The following is a 12,942-nucleotide window of genomic DNA, read 5'->3' on the forward strand; positions in this document are numbered from 1 at the left end:
GACACTGGACGTCATAAACTCACACTTCTTGGCATTGGCATACAATTTTTCCTTTCTCAAAATATCTAAGACTTGACGCAGGTGACTCAAATGCTCGAACAATGAGGAACTATAAATCAAAATGTCGTCAAAGTAGACAACAACAAACTTCCCAATACACGGACGCAAGACCTGGGTCATCATGTTCATAAAGGTACTTGGGGCATTAGATAACCCAAATGGCATGACTAACCACTCGTACAATCTATCACGCGTCTTGAATGTCGTTTTTCACTCGTCCCCTTCGCGTATACGAATCTGGTGATACCCGCTTTTTAGATCTATTTTAGAGAAAATGGAGGCACCAGATAACATATCAAACATATCATCCAAACGAGGAATGGGAAAACGGTATTTGACGGTGATGCGATTGATCGCACGACTATCGACACACATGCGCATGGACCCATCTTTCTTAGGAGTAAGTAAGGCGGGAACGGCACAAGGACTAACACTCTCGCAAATGAAACCCTTTTGCAGCAATTGCTGAACTTGTCTTAATAACTCAGTATGCTCAGTGGGGTTCATGCGATATGCGGGAAGGTTGGGTAGACTCGACCCTGGCACAAAGTCAATGGCATGCTGAACTACCATTGCCGAAGGTAATCCATCAGGTAGTTCATCCGGCATAATGTCGCGGAACTCCTCTAGAAAAGGGGCAACGTCCGCGGGAATGGACACGGACGAACTCATCACTGGCTTTGCCACTAGGGCATAACAATAGCCATCTTCCTGACAATGGTCCAGGAAGAGCCGGTACGAAAGGCCTGCGATCCGGGGAACTCGCTCAGGTTTGTCTACAGTAAGGAAACCAGTCTCCTTGATAGGTAGAAGGACTATCCTATGGCCATTAAAGACAAAGGAGTATGTGTTCTTGCGGCCATCGTGAGTTGTCTGTCGATCGAACTGCCAGGGACGTCCCAAGAGAATGTGACACGTGTGCATAGGGGCTACATCACACCACACCTCATCGTGGTAGTGTTCCCCCATGGAAAACCGGACTAGGCATCGTTGAGTGATGGGAACCTCATTTCCTTTCTTGAACCAGGCCATCTTATAGGGTTGGGACAACTTTTCGGTGTTGAGTTTCAAGGTAGACACCACACTCTCAGACACCATGTTCTCACATGCTCCAGTATCAATGATGACATCACAAGCGTGCCCCTCACAGTTGCACCGGGTCCTAAAAATGTTATTCCTTAGCCATTTCGATGGGGCCGATTCTCGGGGTGTGGTCAACACATGACGGATAGACAATAAACTTTCGACGTTGCCGTCGAACTCTATAACTCCCCTCTCATCCTCAACCTCAACTAATGAATTGTCATCACTATCACTCTCACTTGCGGACTCGACAATCCCTTCAACAAGATGGGCGTTCCTGCTCACGGTCGGACACTTGGACGCGACATGTCCTAACTCTTGACACCTAAAACAATGAAGGGTCGACTCACTAGGTTTGGCTTTGGACCGGGTGTGGAAAGCTGGGCCTGACTGGTCAGGTTTGCTAAGGTCTGTTCTAGGTTTTAAATCACTAGGGGAGCTTGCTCCCCTAGTTGGGAAACTCGGCTTGGGTCGGCTGGTGGGCTCACTACGAGTCGTCCTATATTCTTGCCTCCGCTTCAGCTTGTCCTCGATGTTCATGGCGTAACTGCTGGCTTGATCTAATGTCTCCACTGTGACACAACTAAAATCGTCAAAGATAACAGGACGGAGACCCGAAATGTACCTCGTGACCTGCTGACGAGCTATTTCCTCGATTTGCACACGCAGGGAAAGACGATGGAACTTCGCGGTATACTCTGCTACAGTTCGGGAACCTTGGCGCAGGGTTAGGTATTCTTTGTAGGCTCGTTCGACGTGATCCGAAGGCACGAACTTTGACTGCATCAGTCTTTGCATTTCCTCCTACGACTGTACGCGCTCTAATCTCTGTCGCTCCCTTGATCGTTGAAGCTCCACCCACCATGTCTGTGCTAGGCCTCTCAATCGCGTAGACGCTAGCGAGACACGACGATGTTCAGCGACGGTGTGATAGTCGAAGAAGAACTGCACTGCATAAGACCAGTCGAAAAACTGTTCCGCGTCGAATCGCCCCGCGAACTCCGGAAGATCCAGTTTTACGCCATAGGTGGAGGAGTGTCTGGTGCTCTCTGTTGTCGCGGCTCCACCATTCCTGCAGGATGCTCGTTCCAGAAAATGTCGTCGTCCCATGCTGCTTCATTGCCCGTAGGGGGTATGGCTCGCCGGGATGCTGGTGATGTCGAACTCTTCCGATGGGGGGTCGGCGGTCAGGGCGCGCCGATTCCTGCTGACATTGCCTCGGTCTGGTTTGCCCGTGGGCGGGCACCATCTGCGGCCGGTATTGTGGTACTGGAATGACGGGAAGTCCAAGGTAGGGGGGAGGGTTCGGGTGAGGTTCTGGTTCCTGGCGGGTAGAATTGGTATAATATGGTTGTGGGTTAGGAGTATGGTGTTGGGCCGGATGTTGTGCTGGGTTCTGGGTCAGGGTTGGGTAAATAGGTGGGTTTGGGTATGGGTATGGGTATGGGGTTTGATGTGTATATGGATGGGTTGACTCGCCCGATGGGATGTGGATCGGGCCCATTCCTACACTACTCGTTGGACCCAGATATGGATGAGAAGGATCGAGGATCGAGTTTTTGGGATAATAGGCTTGGTCTGAACTCGATCCCCGATCCAAGGGATTATGGGTCTGGTTTTGACCCGGCTCAAATCCAAACTGGAGCTCCGTCCGGGTCCGATATGGGCTAGGGTCGGCATGCTATCTACTTTATGGGTCAAAATTACTAGGTTGGTTCTGGTTCGGGGTTGCCCGCGCACCTGAACCAACTAGGTAGGTTGGGTACGGGAGGTCTAGACCCAAACCCGCTCTCTGGGACCCAAGGGTTGGTCCCAACGAAACGGGCCTGTGCCTTGCTGGAACAAAAACCGAGTTGGACCCTCTGATGTCAGGTCCCCCCAAATGGGTCTGGCCCGCTCCCGCTCGCAGAGGTACCATTTTGGAGCCTCCCCGCGCGGGATCGGGAGGGAGAGATGGCTCTCCCCTGATTCGGACAGACGAACCTGGGTCTACAACTGGGCCCAGCATGACGTTGGGGCCCTGTCGACCCAGGTCCAGTTGTTGCGCATCGCGCGTGGTGCCCTGCCACGAGGTCGGACCTGCAGGTGGGCCCAGCGCAAGGCTGGGACCCTGCAGGTTTGGGTCGACCTGCAGCGTAGCCCCAGGTACGCGCGACCACTCGCCGGGACTGGCAGGTGTCCCCTGCACACAGCTGGGTCCCTACAGGTTCGGTCCTACCTGTGATCCCAACGCAGGGAGGCACGGTTTAGATGGTGGGGTTGTTACCAGAGGGTTGCTGCTCATCGGGGCTCCCTGGTGTTGTTGCGCGTTATTCAGATCAAGGGCGAGGGTTGTCGCCGGCAGGAACGCGGTGCTTCGACCCTGCTGGTGTTGCGTCGGCTGCAGGGATGCGGTAAAGCTGGGAAGTGGACCTGCTGTTGCGCCCTCGACGAGGCCTGCGCACAATGTTGCGCACGGCTCTTGGGGTTTCTCGAGTGTTGTCACGCGATCTTCAAACCCGTCCATCCTCTTTGACAGGCCGGCGATATCCCTGCTCATTCGCATCATGTTTTCTTGGATTTTCGTCAATACATCCATGACACGCAATAATGGGTCTTCGCTGCCGGCCTCCTCACGTTCCTCGCCTCGCACTGGATCGCTCCCTGCTTCAAGAGCCATCTCGCTGATGAAGATGGGTGCGGCTCTGATACCACTTTGATGCAGCCCACAATGGAGGAAGGATGAAACAAATGGCCCACCGTGAATCGGTGTGGCTGAACTTCTTTATTAAACTCACAAATGTTTCAATAAGCAAGGGAAAATCAATAAACAGTAAAGAATGTAAAGGAACACAGTAAGCAAGTAAATAAAGGAATAGGAATAGGAAAATGCAAAAGGCAAAAGGCAAAAGGAGGCTGGAGTTTCAATCTTCTCTGCCTCCACGCAACCCCTTTTTAAAGGCTGTTTACTAGACCCGGGTCGTGGGTCCAGATTTGGATCTGACCCATGATCCGGGTCAGCCTCTATCTGCAGCTGGTTCTGGGGCGTGCGAACTCCACCACGCCTGACTTAGGTGCACAGGGGTACCTCCCTGCGTCGTGGCTCCGTCCCTACAAGTGAGTCATATGCGCGGGGTCCTTCATCTGCCCTTTGTGGCAGATCGGGTGGCACGATGGACCCAATCGGGTCCTGCCCTGCATCAAAAATGTTGAGCTGGAATCCTTTTCCCTCCCTTTCCCACCATGGGTGAAAGAAAAAAACCAATCAACAAGGTGGGAACAAGTGGGCCCCAGTATTTCCCACCACCTTCCCCCTTTCACATGAAAGTTCCTTCACACCTCTTCTCAAATGAAAGAACTCTCATGGGAGGGTTATGCTGGCACGATTTTTTAGAAAGTTCTGCCACTTACCATGAAAGGTTGTTCTCTAAGTGGCCTAACCTGACTTGCAGCTTGGAATATGCTAGGTTATCTCATGATATATAGGATTTGTCACAATATGGTGCCTGTACTACATCACTTTCAACTTCATGGCAGCTTTATTGATGTCTTAAATCAGTAACCTAATACAGTAATATTTTAACCAGTCACTTGTATCATTCAAGGTAATTTTTCGCAGAGGGCTTTTTTTGAAAAGATTTCAATAAGTGATTTTTCTCGGAAAAATATCGATAGTTTTATAAGAGTACAATATGTTTTGTCTATCATTTTTCTTGCAAAAACATAAGGAAATAAGTTTAAAAAGTTTTTAAAACACAAAGGAAACAAAAAAATGGGCTTAAAATATATAAAATAAGATCTTTTTCAAAAATATTGTGATAAAATAGTGATATTTTGAAAATATCGCAATAATTTTCCGATATTATAGGCTTAGTTGATTTTGTTAATATTATCAACAATATTTTCAAAATAGCAGCAATATCAGTGACAATAATTTTAACCAAAACTTTCCAAGAAACAAGATATGCCTCGCATTTCCTCCCACAAAAGGACAGTTTGAAATATGGAAACTCTTTGACTTTGAGATGAAAGAACTAAGGTGGAACAAAATATTTCTCATTCCTCCCCCCCTTTCCCCCGCCCTGAATAGATTTTTTTTTGTATTTCAAAAGGAATGTTGTTCTATCCCCTTGAAAAGTGAACAAATCGTTTTAATCCAGTACCAACAAGTACCCCCCCCCAAAAAAAAAAAGTAATAAAAACAAAATTCTCTTTCAGGTCTTTCAACCAATCAATATGAACCCGAGAGCAGCTTTGTTGAAATCAAATCAATCACTTCCAAATGATATGATGTAAGGGCATATGCATGAATTCACTCACTATGTTTACTATATAAAATATAGCAGACCAAGTTAAAAGGAGATAGATAAATTATTACTTTTGAAATGTTTTGATGTCCCACTTGTCTGAACCTCTATCACTAAGATTATGAGTTTGTTGTGGGGTACACTGACCTTAAGAATTCTAATTTGCTTCAGACAAGCAAGGACGGAGTTTTTCTTTCTCTAATAAACAAAAATTCTTTCTTGAAGCCTGCACCATATATTCCAAGAAAATACCTCAGAAAGCCCACTCCCTGTGTAACACGGACTCTTCTAACAGGGCACCGCTTCCATTGTGTTAGGTGAAGTCAACCACATTGAGGTCCATTTCTATCCAAAGGTAGATTCAGTTAACCCTAATCAAATCCATTTTTTATTTATATTATATATATATATATATAAATACATAAATACACACACATACCCGTAGTGTTAACTTAAAACTGTTAAACATTATATATATACGCTCCCCACACGCCCGCACCCAAGTTTTTTTAAAGTGCCGCATCTACACCCGTACCCGCACCCGCACCCGCACCCGCACCCATGTGACATAGCCCACTCCTTTAGGCTCTTCCTAAAGAAGGAGATGGAATTTTAAAACAAGAAGGGACACCAACAGGACTAAAACAAAGTTTTGTAAATATTCTCTAAGAGAAAGTTTGCAAAATTTAGCCAGTTGATTAAGGCCAAGCTCCTCCTCAAAGTCCCAATTTTCTATCCAATGCCCTTCTCCTGAATAGTAGCTGTAGAAGTTTTTTGACCAAAATACTTCCTTAAACCCCACACCTCCAAATGCCTTCTTCCAGATAAAGATTAATGACAACTTTAGGCTTAAGGAACCTTTTAATTTTTTTAAGATGTTTTTAACATGATCAGTTAAGGTGAATTTTTCAATCAACATTCGTCTAAAATGCTAGTAGATAACAATTTTTCTTACTATCGTATCATAAATGACATGATTGGCCACATTATGCTTGTATCCAGAACTTGTTATGACACTATTGGACCTTTCAAACCATGCTCGTGTCAATTGCTTCAACCCATAGGTCTTCTCTTAAACTTGCAAGATGATGATAGTTTCATGGAATGAAATCCAATGGTAAAGACCAGAATGAAAAATACCAATCCTGCATGCCCTGCCTTTCAAGCCTCATTCTCTCTCTACTAAAAAAAGAAAAAAACATCCTATGTTCACTACATAGGGAGGAATTGAAAATCAAGCCTAGGGAGAGAAAGCAGCTAAAGTTGCTAGCATGTCATTGACCAGGGAACCACCGAATAAAGATTAATTAGGAAAGAAGGGTTGTCCTAAAGGTAATAAATTTTATTATAATGGAGTGAAGCTCCTCAACTATAGGTTAAAGTATAAGAGAAAGAGAAAGTTAAAATGTTCAACGATGTTTGTCCTAATTTTTTATTTTCAACTTTATCTAGGGCTCTAGAGTTAAAAGTAACATGATTAAGCGTGCATCAATAATTGGTAGCATAACAGGGCCATTTCTATAGTTAGTTTCCTTTTAAACCACACAATTCACTCCTCTTATTAGGAGATTGTGCTTTTTCTGAAAGTTCAAAAAGAAACAGATCCACATGGATAAAACCTTTTAGGTGGTATGATGAAAAATACAAAAGAACTCTTTTAGAGCAACAACCGACAAACCACATGTTTTGGCTTCAAAGTCAAGCACACCACCATTCCTTTCTAGGTAATGAACATATCAAAACACTGAAAGATTATTAAAAGGGTAAGGAAAACATAAAATTATAAGGACATGAAATGCAAGTACAGGTTTACCTCCAAAAGTATCAGAAACTACCCTATTTATGATAAGTGCATTACAAGGCTTTAGGAGCATGAATGCCATAATAACCATGGGAATGTACAGATAGTATGGCCAGAGAGGAAAAAAAGGTGATCATACAACAAAAGATAGCAGGGATAAATGACAAAATAACAAATGTAAAGAAAGTTTCCTCTTCCATGAATTTGCCAAAACAAATCGAGGAGAGTAATAACGTGAATGTTCCCAAAAATCTAAAAATAACAAACCAAACAAACAACTTTTATTTTCATACATTACACAATCTGGAGAATGATCCATCTCAGTCACAGGCATCATGAAGATCTTATATTTCTTGCACTCCAAACTTTTTTAAAAAAATCAAAACAAAGCTTTGAAAACATAACAAATTCAACTTTTCAACGCCTTTTTTTGTTGCATATCCACCTTTACATCCTTGTACATGTTTCATGAGTAATCAATTGAAGAAAGAGAACATGTTTTACCATTGTAGCAACAGATACAGGAGAACATCTGCATACCAGGAAGAACTACTGCTATTGATGGTGTCTCACTCTTGAGGGCCTTCATATTTTTTCCTATGGGTGGTCGTCCACGTGGTCTCCGAGCCTGCACCAATAGTCAGCACATATTTACAAAAAAAAAGTTGTTTGAATGCCCAGTTAGTAATATTCAATCAAAAGTACATCTAAGACACAAAATAAAATAACAGCAGAACAATCTCAACAATTGGTCAGCAAGACACGATGATTAAATGCAAGAAGGTAACAAATGAACATAGGTTCAACTCATGTATGTGCAAACGCCACTAACCACTCTTAACACAGATGACAAAAAATTAAGCATCGTGAAAGAAGCAAAAAATAGACGATACCTCCTTCAACCTCCCGCGTTTTCTCAGCATCTTCTTATGCAATTTCTGTATGTAATGCATGAAACTATATTTGGAATTCCTCGACTGCAACGCATCTTTCGCTACGGGATTTTCCGAAAGCCAGCGAACTATTTCACTGTTTCTGACAATCTCAGTCGTATCCAGTGATTCTAACCATGCATAAACAGGTTTCCACATGTCAGAACGCTGGAATTGGTAAAGCTTCGCCTCGGTACTAACAGATGCTGTCTCCTGCTATATGTCACGTAAAAATTAGCCATAAAAGAAATTTCAGTGGCACATTAGAATACCGATGAGCTTTCGTTGCGAAATACTGCAGAAATCCCTTGCAAAAACCAACTCTATAGATGAATACACCAGGTGAAAACGAGAATCGGAGCAATGAAAAAAAACTAACGAGACGGAAAACCGTACCCTATGCCGAAGAGGTAAGGTGACAAGAAGCAGCATATCGGTCGAGAGAAGTACCTCATTGGGTTGCCGGACGAGCTTGTGGACGGAGAGGATGCGCCGGTAGAGCGACTCTCGGGGTGATTCCCTGATCTCGTCGGGGAACCTCAGCTCGTTGGCTCGGATCCACGCCTCCATCTCGTCGACGCCGACGTCCCTTCGCTCAGGGAGCGAGGAGAGCCACGCGCGGACCTCGACCACCCACGCCTCAGCCGGATCCGTCCACGGAGCAGCGGCCGGAGGCGGCTCTCCGGCGACCGCCAGCACTTCGTTCGCAGATGGCAGCATCTCCGAGTCCTCCTGAGAGAGAGAGACCCTCCAGGCAAGCGGGAATGCGGTTTTTATACCGGCCGGAACGATGACACGTTCTTTATGATACGACGCGACGCGATACGAATCATGACGTCCAATAGTGTGTTTCGGAATTATACTTTTTTTTATTGAATGAGAATTATTCTTTCTTATGCTTTAAATTATCAACTTGTATTTTTGTCAATTAGAAATTAATAATTCATTTTAATCGCCTCGTATTATTAAACAGCCTACTTGGCATACGATATCATTTGATAAAATTACATATTCGTGTCTCGTGGAGACATGAGACAACATACATATCCGTGTTGTTGTGACAAAGGTTCTAGGTAAAACTGCTCTTGTTCGTGAACGAATGGGATCCAAGTTTCTTTTGACCGAGTGTTTTATAAATCAAACAATGTTTGGGTCTGGTTTGTACGCACATTCTTAGGGGTATGTTTGATGGATTGTTTATAGTTGGACGAAATGAATAAAAAGAACGGATCTGTTCGTTTTGTAACAACTGTTCAAAGTCCAACGTTTTTTGGACCGTACTCAAATGCTATGTTCCAAATGTCCGCTGTTTGACGATAATGTGCGGACAACTTAGCCGGCAAATCTCACCTTCCCCACCACGAAAATAACAAATATGTATACATTAATTTGATTGAATAATAATTTTGATAAGTGTAATTTTTAAAGTTATAATAATAACATTAATAAGAGTATATGTAATATAAAAGGCACTTAAGGTTAAATAAAATCATTGATAAAATGATGATAGCAATGTTGCAATATTGCCGTTATAATGTATTTTTTAAAAATCTTTATTATTGAAATCCTTCCCAAATAAACATTATAAGCAATGTCATGGGATAGATAAAAAAAAACTACAAAACAATCAAAGTCAACAAATAGATTGGGATCAATTGTTATTATTGTTTTATTGTTATATATATATATATATATATATATATATATATATATATATATATATATATAAACAAAAAAGCCCATATGACCTTGTACCACAAGTACTATTCACATGCAAAACCATGTACAATTCCAAGGTTATATTCCTAATCAAACTCGTTATTTACAATAACTAGTTGCATCTTGTCTAAGAAAACACACATATACAACCTTAAAGTTATTAAGAGGCACTCGGAACTATGAAAACTAATGAAGGAAGTGCCATTAAAATAAAAAATTGAAAAAAGAGGAAAAGAAAATTAATGTAACACTCGTCCCCATTGAAAACCACTGACAACAAAGTATTCTGAGTTATTTAGATTTTATAATGAAAACTAAGTTCAACAATTTAAAAAAAAATGAGTCAACTACTAAAAAACAATGCAATATAATGCAACAGTCAATTCTTACACATACATAATAAAGATCTATGCCATATTAACAAAAAATATAAAGGTTTAAAGAGATAAACAACGCCAATAAAGCACCATAGGAACCAATCAGTTTACCATGTATGTGCCTTCACATGCATATTTTTGTATTGGATGATTATACTAATGTAAGAAAAGAAAAACATAATAGCTATATTTATATTATTCTCCTGTATTTGGGATTACGTACACATAAAAGATAATCTAGCTGAGCAAGTAGGAAAATAGAGTCTAACGTTAAATTGCAAAAAACTTTATTACATTCTTCGCCAAAAGTTCAAAATATGCTAATCCATAATAATAATAAAAAAAACTTACATGCCCAGGGAAACTACCAAAATTTTACCACTAATTTCATCTTAATTTATTTATCATCTAAATTTCAAACAATATTACATTAGTTTTATAATTAATTTAATTGCTTCCACGTCATTTTTATGAGTTATTACTTACAAATAAGCAAATACTATTAAACTCCTATCCAACTTTTGTCCAGGCAATTCGAAACTACAAACAATTTTAACTTAATTGAGAAATCATTGGCAATTGCTAATTCTCCATGTACAAGCATTACACAAAAATTGCAACTTTTGATTGGTCTACTTAACAGATAAAAAAACAATCATAAGGCCAAAGATATCAACAAGGTTGGAGAAAAAAATTTACTGTTATTTATCAGTACACCATGTCAATGTCACTGTGGTTATAAAACAATAATAGACTTTTACCACTTTTGTCTTGGCTGTAATTGAGAAGAATAAAGGTGTTTACATGTATAATATTTGTTTGAATACATAATTATCTAAAATAATTTCAAATATAACACTGTTTGGATTGCACTCACTATGATTTCAGCTAAATGTTTGATGCAAGTTTCAATAGCATTAATTGCTTGTAAAAATCTTGCATTAGTATAACTAACTTAAATTTACATATACCTGTATATAAGTAAGAGATGTGCCCAAAAGTGCATTGCTGAAACACTATAGTTTCATGATAGTTCTATTGCATGTATGCATTTGATATGTCCATTTCACTAAGAAAAGATATTTGTTAAGGCCTTTTTTGATGGAAAAAAATTCAAGGTTATAATTTAAAAATCTGGGAGCTATTTTATTTTTCAAGTCCTTCAAAAACCTTATATTTACTAAATCAACCATCAAACAAACTCATATATGTATATTTATATTAAAAAACCATTTACCATGCCAATGCCTACCACACATAAACAGCTAAACCTAATGCGGATGTTAATGCTGGGGCTCCAATCAAGTCCAAGGCCACTGCCATGAATCTTTGCTAGGGCTAATCCCTCCGATCCTTAGGTGAAAATAGGGCTGTCAATGGGTCTGGTTTGTACCGGATACCCAACTCAACATGATCTGAATTTCTAAGCATCGACATAAAAAGTGCTGACCCATATATTGTTTAGGTTGACCCGAACCTGACCCAAGCAGTATACAGTCCCGAGCAATATCTGGGTCGGGTTTGGGTTATGCTTTTGCCAACCGACTCGGGTTGTGATTTTTGTCGGATATCGGATTCAACTCTCAACTCGAGTGTTTTATATGTATTGATATTACATGGATTCTAGTTTGGAATTTCATTTTCATGACCTGGTAAAATACGACAAATTGTTATTTGAATGGGTTTGGGTACACTCTGATGGGTCAGATAGCCAACACTTTGACAGCTCTAGGTGAGAAGGGCTGTAGAGGTTGAGATTGAACCACAGACCCTTGGTCCCTTGTAACTACAGCTCTAGGTGAGAAGGGCTGTAGAGGTTGAGATTGAACTATAGACCCTTGGTCTCTTGTAACTAGGGGTATCAACGGGTTGGGTTTGGTCTGGACCCCGGTGGAGCCAGACTTGGCCCGATTTTTGGGTATGGTATCGGGTCTGGACCCAAGTTTAATCAGACTCACCATAAGAGAAACCATACCCGGACCCAGTAAGAACCAGATGAATCAGACCCGGATCATACCCTGTAAAACAATAGTTTTTAGCATTTTTACATTGAAAATTGTGGGTCTTAATCGGAACTCGGGTCAAGCCCGGGTCTGGTATAAAATTTCACAAACTATACCCGGGTTCATGTATTAATCGGATCTTCGTGTCAGAACCTGTCTTAATCGGGTCTTCTTATTTATCACCATATCCGAACCATATAGGGTTTGGTTCGGGTCGGGTCTAGGTAAACCCAACCCGTTGACACCTCTACTTGTAACTACTGTATAACACAACGGTGAACCCCGCCTTTGAGTCCAGGCTGGACTAGGTAGACTTCAGCCAAGTCAAAACTCACCGTGGTTTTTACTCTTCACATATAATTGGATCTAAACCAGGGTCCATTCATGAATAGAAACCAATCTCTTATGCGAAGGCTACACAATGAAAGACCACACCAGTGACAACATAGTACACGTTGATCCGACCCGGTAAGCCCATGGTATCAACTGGGGTGTGTTTAAACCAACCAAACCACATGGACATGGTCCAGAAAACCGGTTCGAATCTATACCACCTCATGACGACCCGTATCCGGGAACCCTTTCTTGGGGTTCACGGGTTGGACCTCGGGGCCGGTCCAAAGGTGTAACACGTGTGCAGTACTCTACCTCTCTCTCTCTCAATCCGTCCGTCCTAAGCAA

The 12,942-nt window shown here is 41.9% G+C and overlaps 1 protein-coding gene across 4 annotated transcripts in view; it reads right to left on the reverse strand.

Moving 5' to 3' along the window:
- LOC149840529 (uncharacterized) overlaps positions 1-8,890 on the reverse strand; it is a 76,542-nt gene extending 67,652 nt beyond the window's left edge. For 3 of the 4 annotated variants that reach the window (XM_090003190.1, XM_090003191.1, XM_090003188.1), the window contains exons 1-3: positions 8,613-8,889; positions 8,124-8,378; positions 7,771-7,858 (exon numbers count right to left, since the gene is read on the reverse strand). In XM_090003190.1, the coding sequence (XP_089859316.1) occupies positions 7,771-7,858; positions 8,124-8,378; positions 8,613-8,882 (613 nt within the window). In that variant the 5' untranslated portion in view covers positions 8,883-8,889. Of the gene's footprint in view, positions 1-7,770; positions 7,859-8,123; positions 8,379-8,612 lie in introns of all 4 variants that reach the window. The other variant, XM_090003189.1, reaches the window with a different exon arrangement.
- Between the last annotated feature and the right edge of the window lie 4,052 nt (positions 8,891-12,942).

The sequence above is a fragment of the Nuphar pumila genome, chromosome 4, assembly GCF_984573655.1.
Source record: "Nuphar pumila chromosome 4, dmNupPumi1.hap1.1, whole genome shotgun sequence".
Classification (NCBI taxonomy): Eukaryota; Viridiplantae; Streptophyta; class Magnoliopsida; order Nymphaeales; family Nymphaeaceae; genus Nuphar; species Nuphar pumila.